Here is a 26,609-nt window from a genome sequence, read left to right as displayed (position 1 = left end):
AGTAAAATATTTATATATATATAGAGAGAGAGAGAGCAATGGAGAGGGATATTTAGTAAAATATGTTTAGTAAAATAGCCAATTTCCCTCGTCAAACATCGTCATTAGAGTACGACTTTTATATCATAAGGATGATGAAGGGCTATTGCTTGAATGAGATACTCATGCAATGGATAACTAGTAATTTAAGTGTATTTATAATTATTGAACTACAATTCTATTGAATTTAATTTCTGACTTAGTTTTTTATTTTGTGTTTTGTAGTGTGGTGGGAAGAATACATATACACTTGGCGAAATTAATGAAACTCGAAATGAATGGGCGGCCAAGCTTCTTGAGCGGTGAGTCATAGCTAGAGTAATTTTTTAAATCAGAATTAAAAAATATACTAATTTTAGTTTTTAGTTAGCACTTACATAGTTATTGCAAGTGTATATTTTGATCTTGTAATTTTTAGATTTGGAACATACTAAGTTCTATTGATTTTGTCTGCCTGTTGATTTTGTCTGAACTATGTTGGAATTACACAGGAAATTATGAATGAATATAGTTGTTGAAAATAGAGAAATTAATTTTTTTTTTTATATTCTACATGGGACGTCGGTCTCCAAAAAACCATCGTCTTATGCATTGCAGGGGACGATGCTTGTACATAAATTGTCATCTCATGTACTACAGGAGGACGACGCTTGAGTAGAAACTCTCGTCTCATTTACTGCAGTGGATGACGCTTGCATAGAAATTGTCGTCTCATGTACCACAAGAGACAATGTTTGTATATGAACCATCGTCTCATGTATGACAGGAGATGACGCTTTTATGTAAACTATCGTTTCATGTTTTACATGACATGACATGACATGGCATGTGACGACGATATTATAACCGATGTATGAGAGTCCATACGACGGTTTAAAACTATCATCTCCTGTCAATTTTGTAGTAGTGTCTTATAATACAATTTAACAAAAGTAAAACTTTTTAAATTCAATCTATTATCCATTTCTAAATTTTAATGTCACTTATTAATCATTCCAAGAAATAATACATAATTTGAGACATAAATCTATCTATTATCTCATTATATAATTAAATTTAAATTTTAATATAAAAATTATTATAAATACAAAAGTTAATAATATGAAAAATTTAGAAACAAAAAATATTATTTTTAAAAGTTTTTAATAAATATATATATAATTTTCATAAATATATATTTAAAAAAATTTAGTTTATTTTTAAAATTAAATTATTTATTAATTATATTTTTAGATTTTTTTATTTGAATTTCGATGACATTTTATAACTGTTGGTATTGGGTTTTTATTAACTGTCGGCGTTGAGGTTAATAACGATAATTTTTAACTGTCGGCATTGGTCTTGAATTAACTGTCGGTGTTGGGATCAATAGCGACACATTTTAACTATCGGCATTGGTCTCAAATTAACTGTCGGTGTTGGATCAATAACGACACATTTTAACTGTCGGCATTGGTTTTGAATTAACTGTTGGCGTTGAGGTCAATAGCGACAGTAAAAAACAACGGTGACAGTTATTAGTTGTCGACATTGGTCTCTATGCCTACAGTTTTTAATAGTCGGTGTAGAGTCTCACTAAGCAATTACGACAGTTAACAGAGTTGATTGTCGTTGTTGGGTATTGGGAAAGCCCAATTTTGGAGTAGTGATGATTGGATAAAAAAAATAAATGATATTTCTAAAAAAAAAAAAAGTGAATAATTCGACATAAATGAATACAAATAAATCTGCACTTAATTAAAGAAGAATCAAGCGTTGGAAACCTCAGGTTTTTGACAACTAATGGAATGTAGATTATATAGAATATACGCACGTGTGTGTGCTACGCACTAAAACTAAATTAGTGTAATGAATATAACAGTCGTGCGTGTGTTTAGTAAATTTTGATGAGTACCATTTTTCAAAATTAATTTCCGTGGGACTTTTGTAAAAAAAGAAAAAGGTGTATCTTTGGACCGACATTTGCATTAAACTGATGAATTCGAATAAAAATATGGTCCACTACTTTACAGTTTGTCTGAAAGAGGAAGAAGGCATCATCACAAATATTTTTTTAACATTTGTTATAAAAAAAAAATACAAGGAATTTGCTAAGAATCATCGATACTCGAAAAGAAGGCAGAATCTAGTGATGTGAACGGGAGAAAATAAAAGATAAAGGATAAAAAAGTATAATAACAATAATATAAATAGACATCGTCCCGGTTGAATGAGAACCACGAAAACTGGGATTCTCTCAACTTGGAGTAGCATTAGTAGTTGTAGTTTTGTTTTGTGCTCAACATTTTTCTTTACTTTTATATTTTGTTGTCTGTTGGAAACCTGACCATGCCCAGAGATAGGGACTCTCTTGTGGTTGGTAGGGTTATAGGAGATGTTTTGGACCCTTTTACAAGCTCTGTCTCTCTTAGAGTATTTTATGGTACTAAGGAGGTCAACAATGGTTGTGAGCTTAAACCTTCCCAAATTGCCAACCAACCTCGGGTCGACATTGGTGGGCAAGACCTAAGGACCTTTTACACTTTGGTATGCTCGATCATCGCCGTCATCATTTCTAATTTATATATATATATATTATATATATGTGTAATATGTATAACCTGTGATCTTGGTTACGTACGTATTATAGATGTATGACACGTACGTACCGCGCAAGTTTCTTCATCATGTAATCATATATGACTCACTCTTCAAAACTTATTTCAGGTTATGATTGATCCGGATGCTCCTAGCTCAAGTGACCCCAATCTAACGGAATATTTGCATTGGTAATTAATTACACTCTATCGTATATACGTACACACATATATATATATATATATATATCAAAGAAAGTAAGGTGGATGATGTTTCATCATAATCAGTTTATTTAAGTACATGCACTTCGGTTAGAAAAGTAGATATTAGATGGTGAGAAAACTCGAAGCACACATTTTTCTTCTTATATTAAATTTTTATCCAAATCTCACATAATACACACACATATATATATAATATTCTGTCTGTGCATACACCATGTCTTGTACTATATAGATTTTATCTTACACTTTACTGCTCAACACTTTTTTGCTATAATTAGTTTCAATATAATATTTACAGATTCCTAACTATCCTCAAAAAAATTCTTCTTCTGTTTAAGCCACGAAATTCATTTTCGAAACATACAGAAAAAGGTATTATATATGTATATGTTACCTTATTTTAGTAAGAATAACAAGTGACTCTCTTATCATGAATCGTTTTCAATTTTTTGAGAATTATCACTGTCAGCAACGTTAGCAGTAGCATGAATTACAAAAGTTAATGAAATTTTGGGAGGATGGATAGGTAGGAATAATGTCAAAACATTGAATTGAAGAATGTGCATTCGAAGTTGAGAATTTTAATGATGATGAGATGGGGCTGTGGGTATCATATATATATGGAATCAGTTATCCTGTGCCAGCCTTGTCCCACCATTAAAATTGCCACGTCAGGTTATAAAGGTTTTGAGAAATTAATGTGTCATCGTCGACGATCGACGGCTGGCAACAATGAATATATTAGTAGTCTCTCTCTGTCCCTCTGTCGCTTTGTATGTCTAAGTTTTTCCCAAGTATAACGTATCTTAAATTTGAGATTCAATTAAAATTTTAACTTATTTTATTCTGTTGCAGACTATATTATTTTTTAAATAAGAATTTTTTTTTTTATGCTTATGATTGATCAAAGTTGTAGTTATATAAATTTGTAACAGTGATTTTACTCTATTGATTATTATTTAAAAGTAGAAAAAATAACTTCTTTTTCTTTTTGTAATTTTAATTTCAGGTTGCTGACTGATATTCCTGGAACTACCGGGGCAACCTTCGGTAAGTCGTTTGTTTGTGACCGTACCCTTTTTCTGTTTTAATTATATGTTTTAACATTAATAGTAGACTGGAAATTGTTATTCAAATATATTATATTAAGATGAGTTTTTTTAATAAGACTCGCACACTAAGTCATTTTGAGTACGCGCGTGTGCAAGACGCCATGTTTCATGTACGCATGCAAATATATAAGTATAAGAAAATCTTTATTAATTAATCTAACCTTGTAACAATTATAAAACAACAATTTTGTTGTTGAATAATGATAATTAATAAAAAGGAAATCGAACAAATAAAGAAAAGATGATAAATGATATAGTCCTGTCTGTAGTCTTATTTTGTCCCTACCTACCAACTCCAAATTAAGGAACACCTTGCTCTCTACCACTATATATATATATATATATATATATATATATTGGAAAATTTTGTGGTTTAGGATATTTTCATCATGTAAATAGTTATCGTTCTAATTTTTTTTTATGTGAGATTATATATTTGTGGTTATTTTTTACACATGTATAAATAAAATAGTTACTTGTACAATAAATTATTTGAATCTTATTTTTGATATCATAAATAATTAAAATTTTCTCAAAAATTGTAAAATATGCAAAAAAAAAAAAAAAAAAAAAGAAGGAAAGGAGTGCAGTCTAAACTCCGTATAAATATATATATTTATATATAGCTAATGTTCATTCAGGTTTGGTCCATAAGTAATTACTTATATAATAGTAAGACTCCACCAAAAATTAACCAACTAAGTCAAGGTTATTATTAGAGAGAAATTATCATTTTGTTCTATCAATTTAAATAAACTTATTAATTGATTTAATTTCGATCATTTTTAGAAAACAAATTAGTATTTTAATTAAAAAAATCTTGACTACAAAATTTGTAGAACTATTTTTTTTATTGAAACTTTTTGTATTTTATTTTATAATTAACTTTTTTTTTAAAGTGATTACAATTACTTAAAATAAAACTAACTTTTAAAAATAATGAAAACAAAGAAAACATCCCGAACCCGAATCCTATAAACCCTGCTCGTGATCACTATTATTTTATTCTTTCCCATCATTCAAATATCACAACACATCAATTATCAATCTTCTCTCCTGGCTCTCTCTCACTCGTCCATTGTTGTCTAGCAAAATAGTATTCCTCGATCCTCATGAAACTTTAGCTCTTCGCACTACTATAAAAACATGTTTTTACGGCACTCACCTTGATGCGAACTCTAATAACAGCTTCTAGACTTTTTAGGATATTCATTAAGAGTCCTTAAAGAATATTTTTTTAGGACACGCAATGCGAGCCCAAAAAACTAATGTGTCCTAAAAATTTGATTTTTTTTTTAACAAAAGTTCATGGACTTTTTAGTGGACGCATTGAGAGTCCTTATAGAATTTCTTTTAGGACATGCAGTGCGAGCCCTAAAAGCTTATGTGTGTCCTAAAAGTTTGAATAATTTTTTTAACAAAAATTTTATTATTATTTATTAAAAAAAACCACTCAGCTCATTTCTCTCTCTCTCTCTCTCTCCTTGTGTTGTCTCTGCCAAGACCGAACGACCGCCCTCCCATCACCGGTCACCGCCACGCACCACACCAGTCGACGCGCCGTCCCTCGAAACCCCCAACCCCCAAAGATTGACACCTCACGCGCGACCTAAGGCCCTCAACGGGCACTCAAAGTTATGTCGTTAATGGGTATCTCCCAAACTTTTCGAGCACTTTCCCGCCACCTCGAGCCACCATGAGCTGAACCACCACCACCACCATACTCCTTGCTTCTTGGGCTTCAAAACCCACTAAAAAATCAAACTCAATGGTCACTAAAATTTGAAGTCAATACTCGTCAGAATCCATGGTGATTTCCGAACCTTCAACCGTAGATCCGAGCTTTTTTGAGCCATTTCAAACTAAACCATGACCACCACGACATTTCCCTTGGCTTAGGCTTTAAAACCCAGTAGTTTGTTTTCCAAACCACCACCTTTGAAAGGTGGCGCTACCGTCGTCGCCTGAGGCCCGTCGTTGCCGACCACCACTGTGCTTTGGGTTTCAAAATCCACCAATTAATTTTTCAAAAGTAAAAAATAAAACTTTTCAGGATTCGCAACGCGAGTTTAAAAAAACCTTAGTTTTTAAGGCTGTCAAATAGAGAACTCACGCCTTGCAAATCCTAAAACTTATATAAAACATTTTTTGTAGCAGTGTCGTTGTCCATTCCTTGAGCCACATTTAGAGCTAAGCAACCAGATTGGTTTTTAAGTACCGCTAATCCCTTAAGAACCTAAGTCCGGCCATTATGAGAAATAGCCATAAGAACTGTACATGTCGTGAAAACATCGCCGTGGACTTGCCCCAATTAATTACTACAGCTACTTTAGAACACTAGCTAGGATAATCCAATTCTGTAACGCCCTACTTCCTTAGAGCCGTTACTAAGTGAGTTTTAAGACAAAATAGTGTGCAATGAACTCGCTAACCGAGGTTTTGAGACAAAAGTGTGACTAATTAAAAGTTAAGGCTGTAATCTTAGAGAAATGCGTTGTTTCAATAAAACTTCTAGTATTAAACATTTGGGATCCCAAAATAAGGCTTGAAAACTATTTACTTCTTAAAATAAGTTTACAATTGATCAGTTATAAAAAACATAGATTATTACAGCCATTTTCGAATAAACCCCCAACCAAAGCAGTCGGGCAGGCCAAACATGTACGCGTCGCTTCACGCTCTTCGTACTCATGGTTGGTTGACTCAGACATTGCCCTTACCTGCAACACAGAGCACCCGTGAGCCGAAGCCCAGCAAGAAAACTCAAGCAGCACATAACATATGCAATCTATACAGTTTATCATATCAGATAATTCACAGATAAACAAGTCAACCATTAGACTAAGCAAACACGGCCCTGCCGCCCCAAAACCCCTACCGCAGCCTGGGGTCTCGGTCCTCACCGCAAGGATCTCACACATATCCTCTGGGTCCCGGGCCCTGCCCTGACCATAAGCATCCCATGTGCTAAGTGTTACTTCCGGCCCCGCTGCCGTTCTCGGCCTTGCCGCCCTCGGCCATAGCCGTTCATTCCACTATAATCATATATAGCATAAATCAAACAACATTCAAACAAATAACAATTCATTTAAATCTGCACCCTAACATGTAATGCAATATAGGGCCGCGCCCGGAAATCACCTCATCATGCAACATGCAATATAGGGCCGTGCCCCGCAATCACACTATGGGCCCATGCCCTATCCTACGGGTGTTATAATTTTCTTACCTGTATTCCGAGCCTCCTGATGCACTAAAGCCGCGAGCACGGTCCTCAAGCACGAGCCTCTCCAATAACCTAGTCACAACACACAAGAAATATTCCTCAACACTAATCAAATCAAAAACCGCTTCCCGGGACCAATCCCACACTCTCGGGACTCCCAAATCCCAACAACAATTCATCGGAAATATCCCCCGAACCCCCGGAGCGAAAGCTCAAAAATGCAACTTTTGGTGCCCTGAAAATGGCCTAGCGTCGTGGCGCTGCCCCATAGCGCCACGGCGCCCAGCAAGACAGAAAGCCACCCTCGCCTGGACACAGCCTCGCACCGCGGCGCCCAAGAACAGGGCCGCGACGCCCCATCGCGAACCCAGAATTCTGGGTTTCCACTTTCGTTTTTTTCCAAACTTCAACCTCTCCAAATCATCCCAAACAAAACCTAAACCCCCAAAATCATTTCAAGACCCCAAATAAACCCTTTAACAACCTATAAACATTAGCATCAAGATCATAACACAATCACACTTAAAAATCTCATCTAGAGTTTCAAATTCCTCAAACTTTAAACCAACCATCCTATCTTTAAATTCCACACTAAAACTTTGAGAAATCAACCTTGAACCCAAGAAATAACAGAATATAAATCTTACCTTGAGTAGTCCTAGCTCAAATCTGGTTTTTGGTTGCTTCAAATCCCTTTGAATCTCCTCCTAGGTCTCAAAACTTCAGCCCCATCTACACCTCTTCTCCTTTCTTCTCCTTCTCTTCCAATTTTATCAAGGCATCAAATGACCCTAAATACCCAAACCGTGACCCACTAAAACCCAGGTGAGAATTGCCTATTACCCTTGCCAAATGACCATGCTACCCCTCCAAATGATCCTTTCTCAACTAATTCCTCAAGGGTACTCTAGTCCTTTCACTAATATTTCAATTCTACCATTTTCCAACTAAACTTGTTACCCACAGCAGTAACTAATGGTTACCCAAGTTACTAAATCACCAATAACCATTAACCGTTAATTCTCTACTTAACCATAGAATTCCCGAGGTACCCCTAGGCTCCTCCCGAGCCGGCTATAGAATTCCCGTTGTGACTCTTAAGTTAATCTGCTCTCTAGGACCGTCTCGGCACGTGCATCACAATAATACCACCACACTCACGTGGTATAAATCACGGAATACAATTATCACATATATGCCCTCAGCGGGCTAAAATTACAATTATGCCCTTCAAACACAATCAGGGCCTACATGCATACTAATACACATAGTCATGCATCTCAGATAAACAATTAGTCAAATAACATGCTTTAAATCATAACCATGCATTTAACTCATAAAATCACACATAAATTCCAACATGCCCTCCTGACACACTAATCAAGGCCCTTAAGCCTTAATAGCGATTTTGGGTCGTTACAAATTCGGCTCCATATTTCTCAGTACTGTTTTCAAAACTCTGTTATCTCATTTAGGTCGTTATGACTGGGCCTTTAGGGTGCGTATTGTACTGTATTTTATCATACTATTATATATAGTTATTATATTTAACATTAACTTTTTTAAAATTTTATATATGTATATGTAAAGACAATTCCATATCTAACATAACACCATATAAAAATATACTATACAAGAAAATCTAATATAATGCTATACTGCAGTTGGGTTGGAGACTGATGGTTTGTGAATTTGGGATAGAGAAAATAGTGATGATTTGTTTTAGTTTAGAATGTTTGATGAGTAGTAGTAGTATTGGCCAGAGTAATGATGGGTTATGATATTATCGTTGATGTTTTTGAGTGGACAAGTGAAGAAATTTGGGTTTAGCGGAGTAAGGTTTATGTTTTAGAGAGTATAAGATAGTAGAAAGTAGTAGAATTTTACTGATGGTTTGTTGTTTCTAGTACACCATTTTGCTAACCATGATGGGGTATTTATAGTGGCTCGCTTACTTTACATTTGTGGCTAGAATTACTTGTTCTAGATCCTTCTTTTATTAGAAAGAATATTAACCACACAAATTTTCTTGTTTCTCCAGCATAACTAGAATGTTCTAGACTTAAGTTTTCTAGAAATGCTTATAAGAAATTCTAGAGTAATCTAGTTATACAAATATCTAGAAAATTCTAAAGTAAGTATTCTACAAATGTCTAGCATATTCTAGAGTATTCAAGAAATGTGTAGCAACTTCTAATACTCCTCCTTGGTACACATTTCAGTAACTCCAATCATGTCTCGTAGTAGCTCGAACTTTCCTCTTGGTAGTGCCTTTGTGAATATATCTGCTAACTGTTCTTTAGTCTTGCACTGCTTGAGTTCTATTTCTTTGTTTGTTTCAGCTTCTCTGATGAAATGATACTTGATGCTTATATGCTTCGTTCTGCTGTGAAATATGGGATTTTTGGCCATTGCAATAGCTGATTTGCCATCGCAGTAGATCTTTGTAGCTTCGTCTGGTGATTCTAACATGTCTTCAAGTATTTTTTTTAGCCATATAGCTTGGCTTGTAGTCATTGCTGCAGCAATATACTCTGCTTCAGCTGATGATTGTGCAATTTTCGCTTGTTTCTTTGATGCCCAGGAAAATATCCATGATCCAATTGTGAAAGCATATCCTGATGTACTTTTCATGTCGTCAACTGATCCTACCCAGTCACTGTCTATGTTGCCAATGAGTTTTGACTCTTGCGTGACTCCATACCATATTCCGTAGTTCTTTGTCCCTTGCAAGTATCTAAGGACTCTCTTGGCTGCTCCGTAGTGAACTTGACTTGGACCGTGCATGAATCTTGATAGGAGACTGACTGCATACATAATGTCTGGTCTTGTAGCTGTCAGATAGAGTAAGCTGCCAATTAAACTTTGAAACTTCGATTCATCTGCTTTTGGTGAGCCATCCTCTTTCTTAAAAGCTTTTTTGTTGTCTAGTGGAGTTGATACTGTCTTACATCCCTCCATTTTGAACTTCTTCAATAGTGTCTCTGTATACTTCTTTTTGAGTTATGATGTGGAGTGTTGGCTCACTTTTGCTCCTTCTGAATCCTTGTTCAGTGAAGTAGCTATCATTCCTGTTGTACTAGGCTTGGGGAGCTTGCTTCAGGCCGTATAAAGCCTTTTCTAATCTGAGAACTTTGTCTTCTTGTCCTTGCATCACAAACCCTTGAGGTTGCTCTACATATATTTCTTCATCAAGGTAGTCGTTGAGGAATGCCGACTTTACATCTAGATGAAAAATCTGCCATTTCTTTTGTGCAGCTAGAGAAATTAAGGCCCTTATTGTGTCCAGTCATACAACTGGAGGAAATGTCTCATTGTAGTCTACTCCATGTTGTTGTGAGTATCCTTTAGCGACTAACCTTGCTTTATGCTTTTGAATCGAGACGTCTGGGTTGAGCTTTGTCTTGTAAACCCACTTGACTCCTATAGTGTCTTTGTCTTGCGGAAGATCTACAAGCTCCCATGTTTCATTCTTCTCAATCATCTTTATTTCTTCATTCATGGCTTTTCTCCATACTTCTTGTTGTTGAGCTGCTTCGAAGCTTTCTGGCTCCATAAGCGCTAAGTTGCATGTCTCGTAGATCTCTGCTCATGATCTTGTTCGCAGTGGTGGTGAGTCTGGCGGGGATTCTATGACTTGTGTCATTTCCTCCATGGTTGGTTAAGTTGGAACATCATTTTGATCAAGTTCTTGTCTCGACAATAGAGGAATGTTGACAGCCCTTCTTTCAACTTCTTTTGTCTCCCAATTGTATGTCGCATCTTCATTGAGTTGTACGTCTCAGCTAATTATGAGCTTCTTCGTTCCTAAGCTATAGACTCGATAACCTTTTGATTGAGTACTATAGCCTAAGAAATTTCCTTTCTCAGTCTTCTCATCTAGCTTGCCTCTTTTCTCTTTTGGAATATGTGAGTAGCATATGCAGCCGAATACTTTGAGATGCTTTGCTTATGGTTTTCATCCACTCCAAGCTCCAATCGGTGTCTTATCTTGCATAGCTTTGGTTGGACATCTGTTGAGCAAGTATACTGCAGTGCTTACTGCCTCTGCCCAAAATCTTTTTGGAAGACCTTTCTCCATGAGCATAGCTCTTGCTGTCTCCATAACAGTTATGTTTTTTCTTTCAGACACGCCGTTTTGTTCTGGTGCGTATCCAACTGTGAGTTGATGCTCCATGCCTTCTTCTTCACAGAACTTGTTGAACTCGTTAGAAGTGTATTCTTTGCCTCTGTCACTTCTTATTGTCTTGATGTTGCGACCACTGTGCTTTTCGACACGGGTTTTGAATTTCTTGAAAATATCGAAAACTTGCGATTTTTGTCGCAAAAAATAAACCCATGTCATTCTAGTAAAGTCGTTGATAAAGAGAATGAAGTACCTATTTTGATCATTTGATGGAGTATGCATAGGCCCGCAAACGTCTGTGTGGATTAACTCAAGTGGCTCTTTGGCTCTCCAAGCTTTGCCAGATGGAAAAGGTTGTCGATGTTGCTTCCCGAGCATGCACCCTTCACAGACTGTGTTGAGCTCCTTGATTGGTGGGAGATCTCGCATCATATTCTTCTGCTGGAGGATCTTTAGCCCGTGGAAATTGAAATGTCCGAACCTTCTATGCCATAGCCACAATTCATCTGCTTGTGCTTGCATTGCGACATTGCTTGTGTATCTCCATTGTAAAGGAAAGCATCTATTTTCTTTCATTTTTATCTTTGCAATCTGAAAGGATTTATCTTGCTTGTCATAGATTATGCAAGAATCTCCTTCAAAATGCAAAGAGTACCCTTTTTTAATCATTTGTCCTACTTTGAGTAGGTTCTGATCGATGCTGGGTACCAAGAGTACATCATTGATGTATCTCTTGCCTTTTTTGGTGTCAATGGCAATGGTGCCTTTTCCAACTACTTCCATAAAGTCACCATTACCAATCTTGACTCTAGTCTTGGATTTATCAAGGCTACAAAAGATGCTTTCATTTTTTGTCATGTGATTACTGCAACCACTATCAAGATACCAAGTATGTTTTTCTTCTGATGCAGCTTGGCACACATAGAAGAGATTATTTTCATCATTTTTCTCTTCTAAAAAATTAGCTTGATGGGATTTCTTAAAATGACAAGTTTTTTTAGTGTGGCCAAATTTTTTACAATTTTGGCACTGAGGTTTTCCTTTAAACCAACAGTCTTTCTCCAAGTGACTTTTTCTTTTACAAATGTCACATGGAGAATACTTGTCGTTATTTTCTTTTTGTTTTTCTTGATAACTCCTACTTTAAAAATTTTCTAGTGATTTTCTCCCATCAGCTTTAGATTTTTGGACCGCAAATTAATTTTAGACTAAAAGGCATTTTTAGTCGAATTTCATTATGCCTTTCTCTCCTACTTTCGTATGCTTCAAGAGAGCCCATTAATTCAGTTGGTGATAGAGTTTCTAAATCTTTTGTTTCTTCTATCACAGAGATTATTGCATCATATTTTTCTGTACAAGAAATTAGTATTTTTTCTACTATTTTCTTGTCATAAATTATTTTCCCATAGGCTCCCATTTTATTTATGTTATCCAAAAAAATGGCATTGATGACGTGGCAAGTGATCCCTGGACACGTGGCTGACATCTGGAGGAACTCTGCTAGTGTATCGACCAGAAGGCACATTATAGGCAGTAGGCGGTCCAGTCTTTCCTACGACCAATCTAGTCGATGGTTCCGCATGCAACATGATGTTCCAATAAAGATCTCTGTATATCCCAAAATTAACTCCCACAATCTCCTAGTATCCGATTATTTAGGAGATAATATCTGTAACAAATTCATGTAATCTCCCTTGAGCCTATAAATAGAGAAAGATAGCTCAAGGAAGGGACTTTTGGCTTTTGAATCATTTGAGACTAGAGTAATTCTACTAGAAATATTGTATTGTTCTTCAGAGGTTAGTGAAACTCATTGAACCCTAGTTCTTTGATCACTCCTTTGATTCTCGTATCAATAATAATCTAAGTGGACGTAGGTTATTACCAGATCTTGGGGCCGAACCACTATAAAATATCGTGTTCTTATCCTTTTCGCTATTACGTTCTTTTCAACACATTCATTCACATCAAGCATATTCTGACTCCGTGTCAGTTGACCAAAATCAGGGTCAACATTCTGGTGCTTTCATTGAGAGCTTGATTTGTCACAGTTGAGAAAACCAATGGCGAAAACTGCAAGGAAAACTGGACAGGCGGCCGCTGCTGCACCGTCAAACCCGTCTCCTCCTGCAAGCGTAGCTGAGGATGAGCCACATTTGGACTTTGAGGAGGAAGAAATGGATGACGCGACGCTGAAGAGTACTCTGGGGGCGTTGCATGAAGAGCTGGCCAATCTGAAAGCCAACCAAGAAAGTGCTGCCGAAATCATGGCGCGGCAGTGGTAGGAGATTGAATGGCAGCGCGCGGAGTTAAGCGAAAGGCAGGCGGAGATGGACCGCTGCTGGAACGAAGCCATGGCAGCCCTCAAGGCAGCCTTGCAATTGACTAGGAATCAGGCTGCACCTGCCTCGCAGCCTGATCAACCAGCAAATGAGCCTCCCCAAAGGGGTCCCAATCCAAGTCTGCCTATCCAACCCTCGAGCCCACAAAGGCCCAAGTAGCCTCAGGTGCACCATGACGATGTCCCACTAGACCCTGAAGCACAGCCTCCATCCCAAGCTGGTTGCGGCAATCCCCCGCATCAGAGGCAGAATAGGGCCGGGCATCAACCTCGTAGTCCTAGACGCCATAGGGGCGACGAGCCGAACCTACCGAACAGAGGTCAAAGTCCTCCTAGTAACAGGAGGAAATCAGAGTTAGGCTCTGCGGCCCGGGGTCTCCCACGGCATGATAATGCACGGGGACACAACGACCAGCGCAGGCCACCCTCTAACGTTCGGGACGTTTCAGCCCGGGATGGAAATCGAGGGAACAGTCGATCCCACCATAGCCAATCAAGATTCAGAGATGGCCATGGGTATAATGAAGCCGACTCCGGCAGAGGAAGTGCCGGTCGGAGGAATGCCGAAAGAGGTGGAAACAGGAATCAACCACCTCAGGATGACTAACCCGGCAGACGGGACGCTGGGGGGCAATTCGGACAGAATAATGTCTTCAATCGGCTCGGGGGTAGCGAGCAGCGGAGAAAAGACGAGGATTTGAGAGATGTACTCAACGATCGCCATGAGCGGCATGGCGAGAACGTCCCCCCAGCGACAGAGGCCACAGCGATTCCTGTCGCTGTACAGGCCCAGAAAGATGCCCTCAACCAGGCGGTGCAACAACTGGTCAGGGGAAGGACATCTTACATCGACCACGATAGGAGGAAAGGCACTCCTTTAGTTCAGAGGATAGCTATGGCATAGACTCCTAGCAAGTTTAAAATGCCTACACTACCAAATTTTGATGGGTACGGTGACCCGGTATCTCACGTCAATAAGTTTGAGATACAGATGGACATTCAGAAAGTGTTCAAAGACGCTCGGTGCAGGATCTTCCCTGCGACACTTTCTAAGGCCGCGTAGGAGTGGTTTTTTAAGTTCCCTCCTGCGAGCATAGTTTCCTGGGAGATGTTCGTAAGGGAGTTTTATGGATAGTTCTATGCAGGTCGTGTGCATCTGACCGAGGCAAACCAGCTTGTTGAAATTCGCCAGCAGGATGGAGAATCTCTGAAAGACTACATCCAGCGCTTTATGCGAGCAGTAGCTGGAGCAAAAACGGTGGGGGACGAAGGAAAAATGATGGCCATAACCGCAGGGGTTAGGCGTCGTTCCCCCCTTTGGAAGAGCCTTCACAAAGATGGGGTTAGAACTACCCAGGAATTCTTGGACCGGGCTGATCGTTACATCAAGCTCGAAGATGCCATTACCGACGATGGAAAGCCCTCAGGCAAGGATAAGAAAGCAGCCGAGCCCGCCAAAGCCACCAATGGGCACAAACCTAAAGGCAAAGGCAACGGGAACGATAACAACAATGGCAAGAATGGTGGAAAACGGCCACACAATGAGCCTTCCACCTCCGACAACAAATGAGCCAAGGGTAATCGTTATGAACCTCGGTTCACTAACTACACTGCCCTAGTTGAGTCTCGGGGAGAGGTTTATCAGGTCACGAGTTCCAGTGTGCCTTATAAGAAGCCTGGCCCCATTTGAAAGGATATTTCGAAAAGAGACACTTCCAAGTTCTGTCGTTATCATAACGACTACGGACATGACACCAACGAATGCAACCAGTTGAAAGACGAAATCGAGTTCCTTATTAGACAAGGACACTTGAGAAGATACGTACGGGCCTCGGGAAATTCCCAACGAGAAGCTCCGGGTAGCAACGAGCAAGCGCCCACGCGCCAACGCTCGCCACCTTTGCAGCCTGCCCCTGTGACTGGCACACTCTTAACCATTTGTGGAGGCCCGCACCTCGCGGGAAATAACGGAAAGGCCAGGGAACGATACGCTCGGACTCTGCGCCATGACCAGGACATCGAGATGATGACTGTGGAAGACCGCGCGCCAAAAAAGGCTCGATCAGAGGAGGGCGAAATAACCTTCTCTGATAGCGATGCCCAACACGTCCGGTTCCCACATTCCGATCTGCTGGTCGTGGACATCCAAATGGCCAACATGATGGTAAAGAGAGTGCTGGTCGATACAGGAAGTTCAGTGAATATCCTGTATAAATCTTCGCTGGAACGCATGAAATTGTCCGTTAAGGACCTGGAGCCCTGCAACCAAACAATATACGGCTTCTTTGGTGAAGGACTCACCCCTGCCGGATCAATCAAACTACCAGTGACGACAGGTACAGCGCCGGCTACCAGGACATTACTCGCTACTTTTGTAGTAGTCGATTGTCCTTCGGCGTACAATGCTGTCATAGAGAGGCCTATACTGGTTGATCTACGGGCCGTCACCTCTATGTGGCACTTAGCCATGAAGTTCCCAACGGACGCAGGGGTAGGACGCGTGTTGGGGAACTAGAGGGAAGCCAGGGAGTTCTATAACGCCTCAGTCACGAAGGCGAAAAAGGGAACACCAAAGAGCACTACGTCAGATAGGTTGCAGATGGCGGTTGATACACAAGCCCAATCCGGTGATGAAGTCACCAAATAGGGTGTTACCCAAAGTGAGGATAGAGACTTAGATCCTTGCTTTGGGGATTTTTAAGAGAACGTTGGACCCGTCGAGGACCTGGAAGAGGTCCAACTCGATGAAAAAGACCCGACCAGAGTTGTGAAGGTCGGAAAAGAACTAGAGCCAACCACGAAGCACGCACTGGTGGAATTTTTGCGGAAGAACCAGGAGGTTTTTTCCTGGTCGCACAAAGACATGGCTGGGATAGACCCTGCAGTTATCAGCCATGTCCTGCTCGATAAGGATTGGTCGAGAGCCTTAAAAGAAGAAGTTGAAAGATTAAAGGAAAATGGGTTCATCAGGGTGGCATTTTATCTGTCGTGGGTCTCCAATCCAGTGCTGGTTCCCAAGCCTAACGGCAAATGGCGAACCTGAGTGGATTTTACAGACCTCAATAAAGCTTTCCCAAAGGATTGCTTCCCACTCCCAAGAATCGACCAGCTGGTCGATGCTACTGCAGGACACGAGATCCTCTCATTCATCGATGCATATTCAGGCTACAATCAGATTAGCATGCATCCCCCTGACGAGGATCACACCAGCTTTTGGACGATACGGGCTTATACTGTTACAAAGTAATGCCCTTCGGACTGAAAAACGCAGGTGCAACTTACCAGCGGCTAGTCAATCACATGTTTAAAGAGCTGATCGGAGTAAACATGGAGGTATATGTGGACGACATGCGGGTAAAGTCTAAGAAGGCAGAAGGACATGTGAAGGATTTGCAAGAATGTTTTGATGTACTAAACAAGTACCAGATGAAATTAAATCCTCTCAAATGTTCCTTCGGAGTTGGATCAGGGAAGTTTTTGGGGTTCATTGTAAATTCAAGAGGAATCGAGGCCAACCCCGACAAGATAAAAGCCCTGATCGACATGAAGTCGCCAGAAAGAATCAAAGATGTACAGAGTTTAACCGGGAGAATCGCAGCCCTAAGTAGATTTATTTCAAAGTCAACAGACAAATGCGCCCCTTTTTTCAATCTACTTAGGGGCAATAAGAAGTTTGAGTGGACAGAAGACTGCGAGCATGCTTTCCAGGCCTTGAAAGCCCATATGGCACAGCCTCCCATTTTATCAAAGCCAATCGAAGGAGAGACTTTGTTTATTTACCTGGCGATTACTGAAGTTGCTGCTAGCGCGGTCCTAGTACGAAAGGAAGAAGACGTACAAAAAGCAGTCTACTATGTTAGCAAGAGGCTGATCGGGGCAGAACTGAGATATCCACCCATTGAAAGGTTAGCATATTGCTTAATCCTGGCCTCTAGGAAGCTGCGCCCTTACTTCCAAGCCCATCCTATCACAATTTTTACTGACTAGCCCCTTCGGCAAGTCCTCCAAAAACCAGAGGCGGCTGGGCGATTATTAAAATGGGCAGTCGAACTAGGGCAGTTCGAGATCACATATTCACCGCTAACGGCAGTAAAAGGACAAGTCTTGGCTGACCTTATTGCAGAGTTCACTGAACTCCCAGAGAGCGAACAGTGCGAACAGCCTAGTGCGCCTGAGCCTGAAGAGAGAGCTCCTTCATGGAAGTTATTCACGGATGGGTCGTCCAACGAATCCCACGCAGGAGCGGGAGTGATATTGATAACGCCGGAAGGGCATCGATTTCACTGCGCTATTAGATTCGACTTCACCGCGTCAAATAATGAAGCTGAATATGAAGCCCTCCTCGCTGGACTGAGAATGGCCAAAGACATGAGCATAAAGACGCTTGATATTTACAGCGATTCACAGCTGGTAGTGAACCAGGTTTTAGGGGAATATCAAGCGTGAGGCTTAAAGATGGTGGCCTACTTGAATAAAACAAAAGACCTGCTAGCCCAGTTCACGAAGTACACCCTCCAGCAAATATCGCGGGATCAGAATTCAAACGCAGACGCCTTAGCCGAACTCGCGAGCGCGAAGGATGCTGACACTTTGAATATTGTGCCAGTAGAAAGATTGAATGAGCCAAGCATACAAGCGGTCGAGACCAGTATGGAGATTCAAATGGAGGATACATGGATGGCACCTTACTTGGAGTATTTGACGAACGGTGTGCTACCAACAGATAGAAACAAAGCCAGAACTCTACAAAGGCAGGCCGCTAGGTATATATTGGTCGATGGTGTTATGTACCGAAGAGGGTATTCAATGCCACTACTCAGATGCGTTACGCCAGAAAAAGCTAAGGAACTCATGAAAGAGGTGCATGAAGGCTTCTGCGGAGATCATGCTGGGGGGCAGAGTTTGGCAAAGAAAATTCTAAGGCAAGGCTACTTCTGGCCAACTATGAACGAAGACTCAATGGAGTTTGTCCGAAAATGCGATAAGTGTCAAAGGTTCTCCAAAATTCCACGAGCGGCTCCAAACTAATTGAAACAGATGCAAAGTCCGTGGCCTTTTGCGGTGTGGGGAATAGATTTAATTGGGTCCCTATCCATAGGAAAGGGTGGAGTAAAATACGCAGTTGTGGCAGTCGACTACTTCACCAAATGGGCCGAAGCTGAACCGCTCGCTACCATAACGACCAAGAAAGTTCTTGACTTTGTCATCAAGAACATTGTTTACCGGTATGGTTTGCCCTGAAAGATCGTGTCAGATAACAGAACCCAATTTGATAGTGACTTATTCACCGAGTTCTGCGAAAGGCACGGAGTTATTAAAAGCTTTTCGTCAGTTGCGCATCCCCAAGCAAACGGGCAGGTCGAGGCCGTAAATAAAACTCTTAAGGATACCCCAAAGAAGAGGCTTGAAGATGCTAAAGAAGCATGACTGGAACAGCTGCCTGAAGTCCTCTGGTCGTATAGAACGTCTCACCGAACAGCGACAGGTCATACCCCATTTTCCTTAGCTTACGGATATGAGGCTATGTTACCTGTCGAGTTAGATCCCCCCTCACATCGATGCGTAACATACGACCAGGACCAGAACAACCAACTAATGATGGAGTCCCTAGACTCAGTTGACGAGATACGGGAGAAGTTCCAACTCCGAGTTGCTGCGTACCAGCAAAAAGTCGCTCGATACTTTAACACCAAAGTTAAAGAAAGAAAATTCAACGCCGGTGACTTAGTGCTGCGACGAGTTTTCTTAAATACCCGCGACCCCACTGCTGGAGTACTCGGACCTAATTGGGAAGGACCTTACCAGATTGAAGAATTCCTTCATCCGGGCACCTACAAACTTGCACGCCTAAACGGATATCTCGTTCCACGATATTGGAATGGAGAACACCTGCGGAAGTATTATCAGTGAACAATCCTTTTTAAAGAACTGGCTTGTATTAAATTTTACTTTTTTACAAGTTTTGCAAAGAGGGTTAGCCACGTTGTATGGCCAATCGCTCATATATGTAAGATCCTATTTTAGGATCACTCGTAAAGACATGTTTAGTCCATTTTTAATACGAGATTATAAGGGACTGTGCGCAGCCAGTCGTTCTTTCCAACCTTTGTAAATTTATTTTTACAAGTATTTGTTCATTACGTGTGTTGTTTTGCTGTATTACAAGTATTACGTTTCCTACCGAGCAGAAATGTTCGAACAGGTCGTGGTCAAGGCAAGTGACCAAGGACCTAAAGCTCCTCGATCACTTGGGGGGCATATAAGGCACTTCGATAGCAAAGCGTACCATGAGGTATGTAAACACATGAATAAAATGAGTGAAAGCATGCTAAGGTACTTAGAGTATTTTTCAAATTTTATATTTTGTTAAATCAAGCCAAAGTACTATGCTAAGTTCGGTCATACGGACAAATGTTATAGAAAATGAAAATATTATAACATTATAAGGAAATCTTTTACAGCGCAAGCATCACTGCTTGGATGTAATTGTTCGAATAAAAGGAAAGTTTGCTGCCCATGCATTAAATTCAAAAAAAGATATTGTCTTTACATCACGGCCTGTGGGTCGTGTAATTAGAGAAAGAAAAAATAATAGTAAAAGCTCAAGAGGCATTAGGAGTAGGAGGGTCTTTATCAGTATTCTGATTGGTCGCATCCTCAACAACTCCTTCTTCCTCTTTGCCAGCGATGCTTGGGGAAGCAGGGATCCTTGCTCTTGCCTCCTCTTCAGCCAATTGAGCAGTGCAGCGGGCCAGCTCCGCATTTCTAACATCTTCTGAAAGATAACCGAAGTTGGCGCCCTGATTGTTTTTCCAAAAGTTGTAAAAACACCGGAGCGTCGCGTTCTTGTACCTTTCCAAATCTTTGGCATTGGAAAGCTTCAGCTGCTCTACTTGGCTCTCAAGAGTAGCGATGGCCTTGTCCTTGGACTAGAGCTCCTCGCCAAGTCTCTTGCATTCTCGATATTGGACTCGGCTGGCCTCCTGATACTCCTCCCTCTGCTTCCTCAATGCCGCCTTCAAGGCTTTGACCTTCGCCAGCTTGGTCACCGCAGCATCCTTCTGCTGGGTGATCGCCTCCAACTCCTTCGCATGCCTGGCCTCTGCAGCCTGAAGCTCCTCAGCAGCTTTCGCCTGGTGCCTCTTGATAGCCTTTGCCCGAGCCTGGCCGATGGTGGCTTGGGCGCGGGTACGAGCAGCAGTTGCAGTCAGCAGAGCCTGTGGGTAAAAGATAAAGTTAGCGCCTGTTGCGAAGAATAAAAGACTAAGGCCAAAGAAGTAAGAAGCACTTAGGCTAGCCATTTCATTGAGGGCCCTGTTCAGGATTTGGTCGACCCCCATCTTCTTTGCCTCCGCCATGGCATCCTTGCAACGGTCGTACCTTATGATGTGTGCAAGGCGGTCCTTGGCTGCTCGTAAGATGCGGTTTGAGAGTTTAGCCCCAAGAGCTTCGTCCCGCTGGGTTTGTTCTTTGGCAGCTGCGGGCGGAGGATTCGTCGGGGCAGGCGGAGTTTCCTTCTCAACAGGACCCGAAGGCTGGGCAGAAGTTTTCCCAGTTGGCGCGTCCTTGGGAAGATCTTCTGTTCGACTCTTTTTGGCAGGAGGTCCTTGGCTCGATTCGCCGTTGTGCCTCCTGGACGACTTTCGCCGAACCAGAGGAACTTCAACTTCCTCCTCAGCTTGGTATAAGTCGAAGACATTGGGAGTGGCCATATCTGCATACAAGTGAACACATGCAAATGATAAGATAAAGGCAAATAAAAACTCTCGGTAAAACAGAAAAGTGGTCACAAAGTTTAATACCCGAGCTACAACTACTGGTCGCTACACTATTGACTCTATTAGTCACACACTCACTATCTGGCATGAAGAAGTCTGGCCCTAGGTTTGGAGTATACGTAAAGTTTCCCTCCCCGTCAAACAAGTGATAGGGAATTGGCAAGCTATTTAAAAGCAAAATAACTTTACCGTTCTCATAAGAGGATTCCCCCAAGTCCACAACCGGCTCTTTTGCCTTTTGTTTCCCCTTGCCTTGGGGAGCAGAAGGCCTTTCTGCAGAAGGATTACCCGTGGGCTCCCTGATTGTAACCCCCGTCGGCCTCCTTCGTGGAGGGGACATAGGGGGTTGCTGCTCGGGAACCCCCTCGGCAGTGGCATCGGCAACCACAGGTCCTCTTGTTTCATGGCGAGGAGCCAGGAGGCCAGATAGCCTCAAATTTTCATCAGTAACCAGGGACTTGACACTTTTTTCTGCGTCTGTCATCCTGGCCAGTGCATTGGACCTCAACACCATGTCTGGTGTTGGGGTCGGACGTAACCATGGGCCTGAAAGACAAAGAGTACTTTAAGAAAGATGAAGGAAATTTTGCTGTTAAAAAGTATCGACCAGTAAAAGCAGCGCCTACCTCCTCTTGCGAAGGCCAGGTTGTTGCTAGTCAGGTCCGGCGTGAGGAAGTACTCCTTGCTGTACTGCCCCACGTTAGATATATGCGTGGTGTCACTCAAGAACATCCGGTTTGTCTCCTGGTGACAAAGATAAAAGAAACCCGTCCCATGTTGTTGAGGGTTGGACTTGAGGTCGAAGAGATAATTGACCTCATGTGGGGTAGGTTCTGGCCACTTTTTAAGTTTGTATAGGATATATAGTGCAGCCAACATTCTATATCTATTTGGAGTGATTTGGAAGGGGGCGACACCAAAATAGTCGGCCACCCCCTGATAAAAAGGATGTAGAGGGAGGGTAGCCCCCGCCTCTATGTGATACCGAGACCAGGCACTGTATACACCTCCGGGGAGGTTGGCTCTTTGGTCTGCAGCCGGAATTTTAAGATTGACCCCTGTGAGAGGATACTTCTTAAGGTAGTTGGCAAGCATCCGAGGAGTCACTTGGCTGGGCGGCGAGAGATGCCACTCGACATCAGGCAGATTCTGATGGCGAGGGCGGGCTCTAGTTTGGATATTAGGGTCAGGAGCAGGATTTTCTCGACCACTGGTCGAGGGAACCCTAGCCTGGGAATCAGGCTGGGCAGGAGAGTTTGGGCTATCTTCGGACTCGGGTCTTTTCTTGCCTAAGGATTTAGAACGGGCCATTTGAGGAGGAGATGGGCGAAGTCTAGGAGAAGATCGTGAAAATGGGATCTCGTGAATTCGGTCGGTCGGTTGTTCTTCGCCTTCGAGCAGTTGGGCAAGAAGATCGTCGTCGATGGGCCGTTCACCTCCCCACAAATCTGGCATTAAAGTCTGCAAACAAAAGAATGGGGAGGTGAGGATAGAGAATTTTTTAAGACCTTCTAGAATAACACTGATTGAGTATAAAAGTTAAGCTTTTATACAGCAGCATTTTAGCAAAAAGAAAAAAAATTTCACACGAACAGTTTGAAAAAATGGATCAAAGGGTGAAAGCAAAAAGTTTTTCGTAAAAGCTTTTTCAACTCCCCTTAGGGCAGGAAAAACTTATTTTTCGGCTGGTCTAAAAATCGAATTTTTACTTCGGTTTTACATCCTAAAAGTATGATCTCAACTATCAAACTAACTCGTAACTTTTTTCACCCACAAGACATTCTATTGACAAACATCTCAACCCAGAAGCAAATAAACTCAACAGTCAACATACAGGAGCATGCATTACAAAAATACGAAACATAAAGATTCGAAGACTTACCAGAAAGAAGGTCGTGGAGATTGGTAAGAGTTTTTGAAGATCAAGGAACTCTCGGGCTGAGTCTTGAAAATGCAGAAGAACGGTCTCTAGGAGAAGATGGAAGCTCTGGTTTTAGGGTTTCAAGAATGAGTAATGGCGTGCGTAAAAAGAAAAAGAAAAACTTCGGAGATGTTATATAAGTTTGTCTGTGGCATTAAAAAAGGTGTAATCATCAGTTTCCCCTTTTTCGAAGTATGGGGAAACGAGATAGCCGTCGAATTATTACTGGGGAACCGAAAAGTCATGATTAGACAAGAGTAGGTTGCTTTTTCCAAGAACACACGAAGGGTTCTGACACGTATGGCGAGGTCACCGAAGGGTCGTTTACTCAAAAGTTTATTTATTGCTCGTAATAAATAAACTTGGGGGGAAAATGTTATCCAAAAAACTGGCATTGATGATGTGGCAAGTGATCCCTGGACACGTGGCTGACATCTGGAGGAACTCTGCTAGTGTATCGACCAGAAGGCACATTATAGGCAGTAGGCGGTCCAGTCTTTCCTGCGACCAGTCTGGTCGATGGTTCCGCATGTAGCATGATGTTCCAATAAAGATCTCTGTATATCCTGAAATTAACTCCCACAATCTCCTAGTATCCGATTATTTAGGAGATAATATATGTAACAAATTCATGTAATCTCCCTTGAGCCTATAAATAGAGAAAGCTAGCTCAAGGAAGATACTTTTGGCTTTTGAATCATTTGAGACTAGAGTAATTCTACTAGAAATATTGTATTGTTCTTTGGAGGTTAGTGAAACTCATTGAACCCTAGTTCTTTGATCACTCCTTTGATTCTCGTATCAATAACAATTTAAGTGGACATAGGTTATTACCAGATCTTGGGGCCGAACCACTATAAAATATTGTGTTCTTATCCTTTTCGCTATTACGTTCTTTTCAACGCATTCATTCACATCAAGCATATTCTGACTCTGTGTCAGTTGACCAAAATCAGGATCAACAATTTACTATTTCTCTAATTCTAGAATAGTAATCTTTTGCGGTCTTATTATCCTTCATTTTAAGATTTTCAAAATCTCTTCTGAGCTTTTGTAGTTTAACAGTGCGTACCTTGACTGTTCCTTGGAACTCCTCCTCCAACGTGTCCCATGCTTCTTTCGCAGTTGATGAGCCCATAATCCGTGGAAATATATCATCTGCCATAGCTTGCTGCAAGCAGAATAACGCTTGAGAATCCTTTTGTTGATTCTCCTCCAGGGCCTTCTTTTGATTTTCCGAGAGAGATGAAGTGTCTTTCGGAATAGTAAATCCAACCTCAACAATTTTCCATAGATTTTGTGATCGAAAATAGGTCCTCATTTTGATGGACCAAAAATCATAGTTGTCTCCATGGAAAATTGGAAGAGTTAGAGAAGAGCGGTTGGAATCTGTTGTCATGATGTGCGGAAAGTATTACGCCCAGTGTTTGAATCGACCTGGCTTTGGTACCACTGATGGTTTGTGAATTTGGGATATAGAAAATAGTGATGATTCGTTATAGTTTAGAATGTTTGATGAGTAGTAGCAGTATTTTGGCCAGAGTAATGATGGGTTATGATATTATCGTTGATGTTGTTGAATGGACAAGTGAAGAAATTTGGGTTTGAAGGAGTAATGTTTATATTTTAGAGAGTATAAGATAGTAAAAAGTAGTAGTGTTTTATTGATGGTTTGTTGTTTCTGGTACAACATTTGCTAACCATGATGAGATATTTATAGTGGCTAGCTTACTTTACATTTGTGGCTAGAATTACTTGTTCTAGATCCTTCTTTTACAAGAAGGAATATTAACTACACAAATTTTCTTGTTACTCAAGCATAACTAGAATGTTCTAGAGTTAAGTTTTCTATAAATGCTTATAAGAAATTTTAGAGTAATCTAGTTCTACAAATATCTAGAAAATTCTAGAGTAAAGTATTATACAAATATCTAGCATATTCTAGAGTATTCAAGAAATGTCTAGCAACTTCTAATAGAGACCATATGAAATACCCCAATATTGATCAAGAAAAAATAGAATTTCCGTCTTTAGAAAAAAAAGTTTGATAAAAAATTAATAGAAGAAACTGTTTTTATTGATTTACATAACAGAAGATTAATTTTAGCTTTTATAAAAATCTTTAATGAAACATAATAATGAACTTGAACTACGGAGGAGTGAATAACAACTCCATTATTATTAGTATACATGTTATTATTCATAAATAGTTTTATTAATATACGTACACACACATATATGTATATATGTGAGTGTGTTATGTAGGACAAGAAGCGGTGTGCTACGAGAGTCCTCGACCGACGGCGGGCATTCATCGATGTGTGTTTGTGTTGTTCCGGTAAATGGGAAGACAAACGGTGTTCGTGCCGGGGTGGCGTCAGAACTTCAACACCAAAGAGTTTGCTGAGCTTTATAACCTTAGTTTGCCTGTTGCTGCCGTTTATTTCAACTGCCAGAGGGAGAGTGGCTCCGGTGGCAGGACCAGGAGATCATCGATCCTTGCCATCAATATCATTACATACATTTATATATATATATATATATCAAACATATATGATGACTCTGAATATCATCAGCGCTCTTTATTAAAATGTCATTTAAGCTTTATCTCTCTCTCTCTCTCTCTCTCTCTCTCTATATATATATATATATATATATGTTAAGATCGAACAAGACTTAAACAACCACTACAATATGTGTATGTGTTTGTATCTCTATTGTAGGTATTTCAGCTGGATGGTGTACCTACCTAGCTAATTATATACGTAAGGAAACTTTATATATATATATATATATGTATATGTAATGTTTGCACTTGGAATAGTAGTGAACTCTTATATAGTCAATATATTTACTATTGATACGCCCTCCTATATCTTACATTCTAATAATCGATAGCATTACTCATTATTAATTTTAATGTTGTCAATTTTTTTTTTAAGTGTGTGAGAGAACTATATAATGCAGTATTTGAGTGCTAAACGGATGATATTCAAACAATAATGATTCTCATTTCCTTTGAATAAAGGGAATTCTCTTTCTTGGCTGCAGCAAAAACCAAATGGATTCCAATAAAACACCATAGAAAATGTTATATTACTTAACATAATATAATATTTTGATTAAATAAATTAAATCAAAGATGTTAGGAGTTACAAAATTAATGAGTTTAGGAGATACAAATTTTTTTGTAACTTATTTAGAGTTACAAATGGTTTTATAACCTATCTTGAGGAGCTACAAATCAACCAAGGCTACAAGATTT

At 40.4% G+C, this 26,609-nt stretch overlaps 1 protein-coding gene across 1 annotated transcript; it reads left to right on the top strand.

Annotated features, from left to right (window-relative positions):
- Window positions 1-2,353: 2,353 nt before the first annotated feature.
- LOC133807407 (protein HEADING DATE 3A-like) lies at window positions 2,354-26,076 on the top strand. The gene is made up of 4 exons (XM_062245725.1): window positions 2,354-2,565; window positions 2,746-2,807; window positions 3,850-3,890; window positions 25,610-26,076. Exons 1-4 carry the CDS (start codon window positions 2,368-2,370, stop codon window positions 25,684-25,686), a joined length of 378 nt encoding a protein of 125 aa, XP_062101709.1. The 5' UTR covers window positions 2,354-2,367; the 3' UTR covers window positions 25,687-26,076.
- The last annotated feature ends 533 nt before the right edge of the window (window positions 26,077-26,609 follow it).

Source organism: Humulus lupulus, chromosome X (assembly GCF_963169125.1).
Source record: "Humulus lupulus chromosome X, drHumLupu1.1, whole genome shotgun sequence".
NCBI classification, from domain to species: Eukaryota; Viridiplantae; Streptophyta; class Magnoliopsida; order Rosales; family Cannabaceae; genus Humulus; species Humulus lupulus.
Note: the sequence above shows the minus strand (reverse complement) of the source record. Positions and strands in the feature narration are given on the sequence as shown.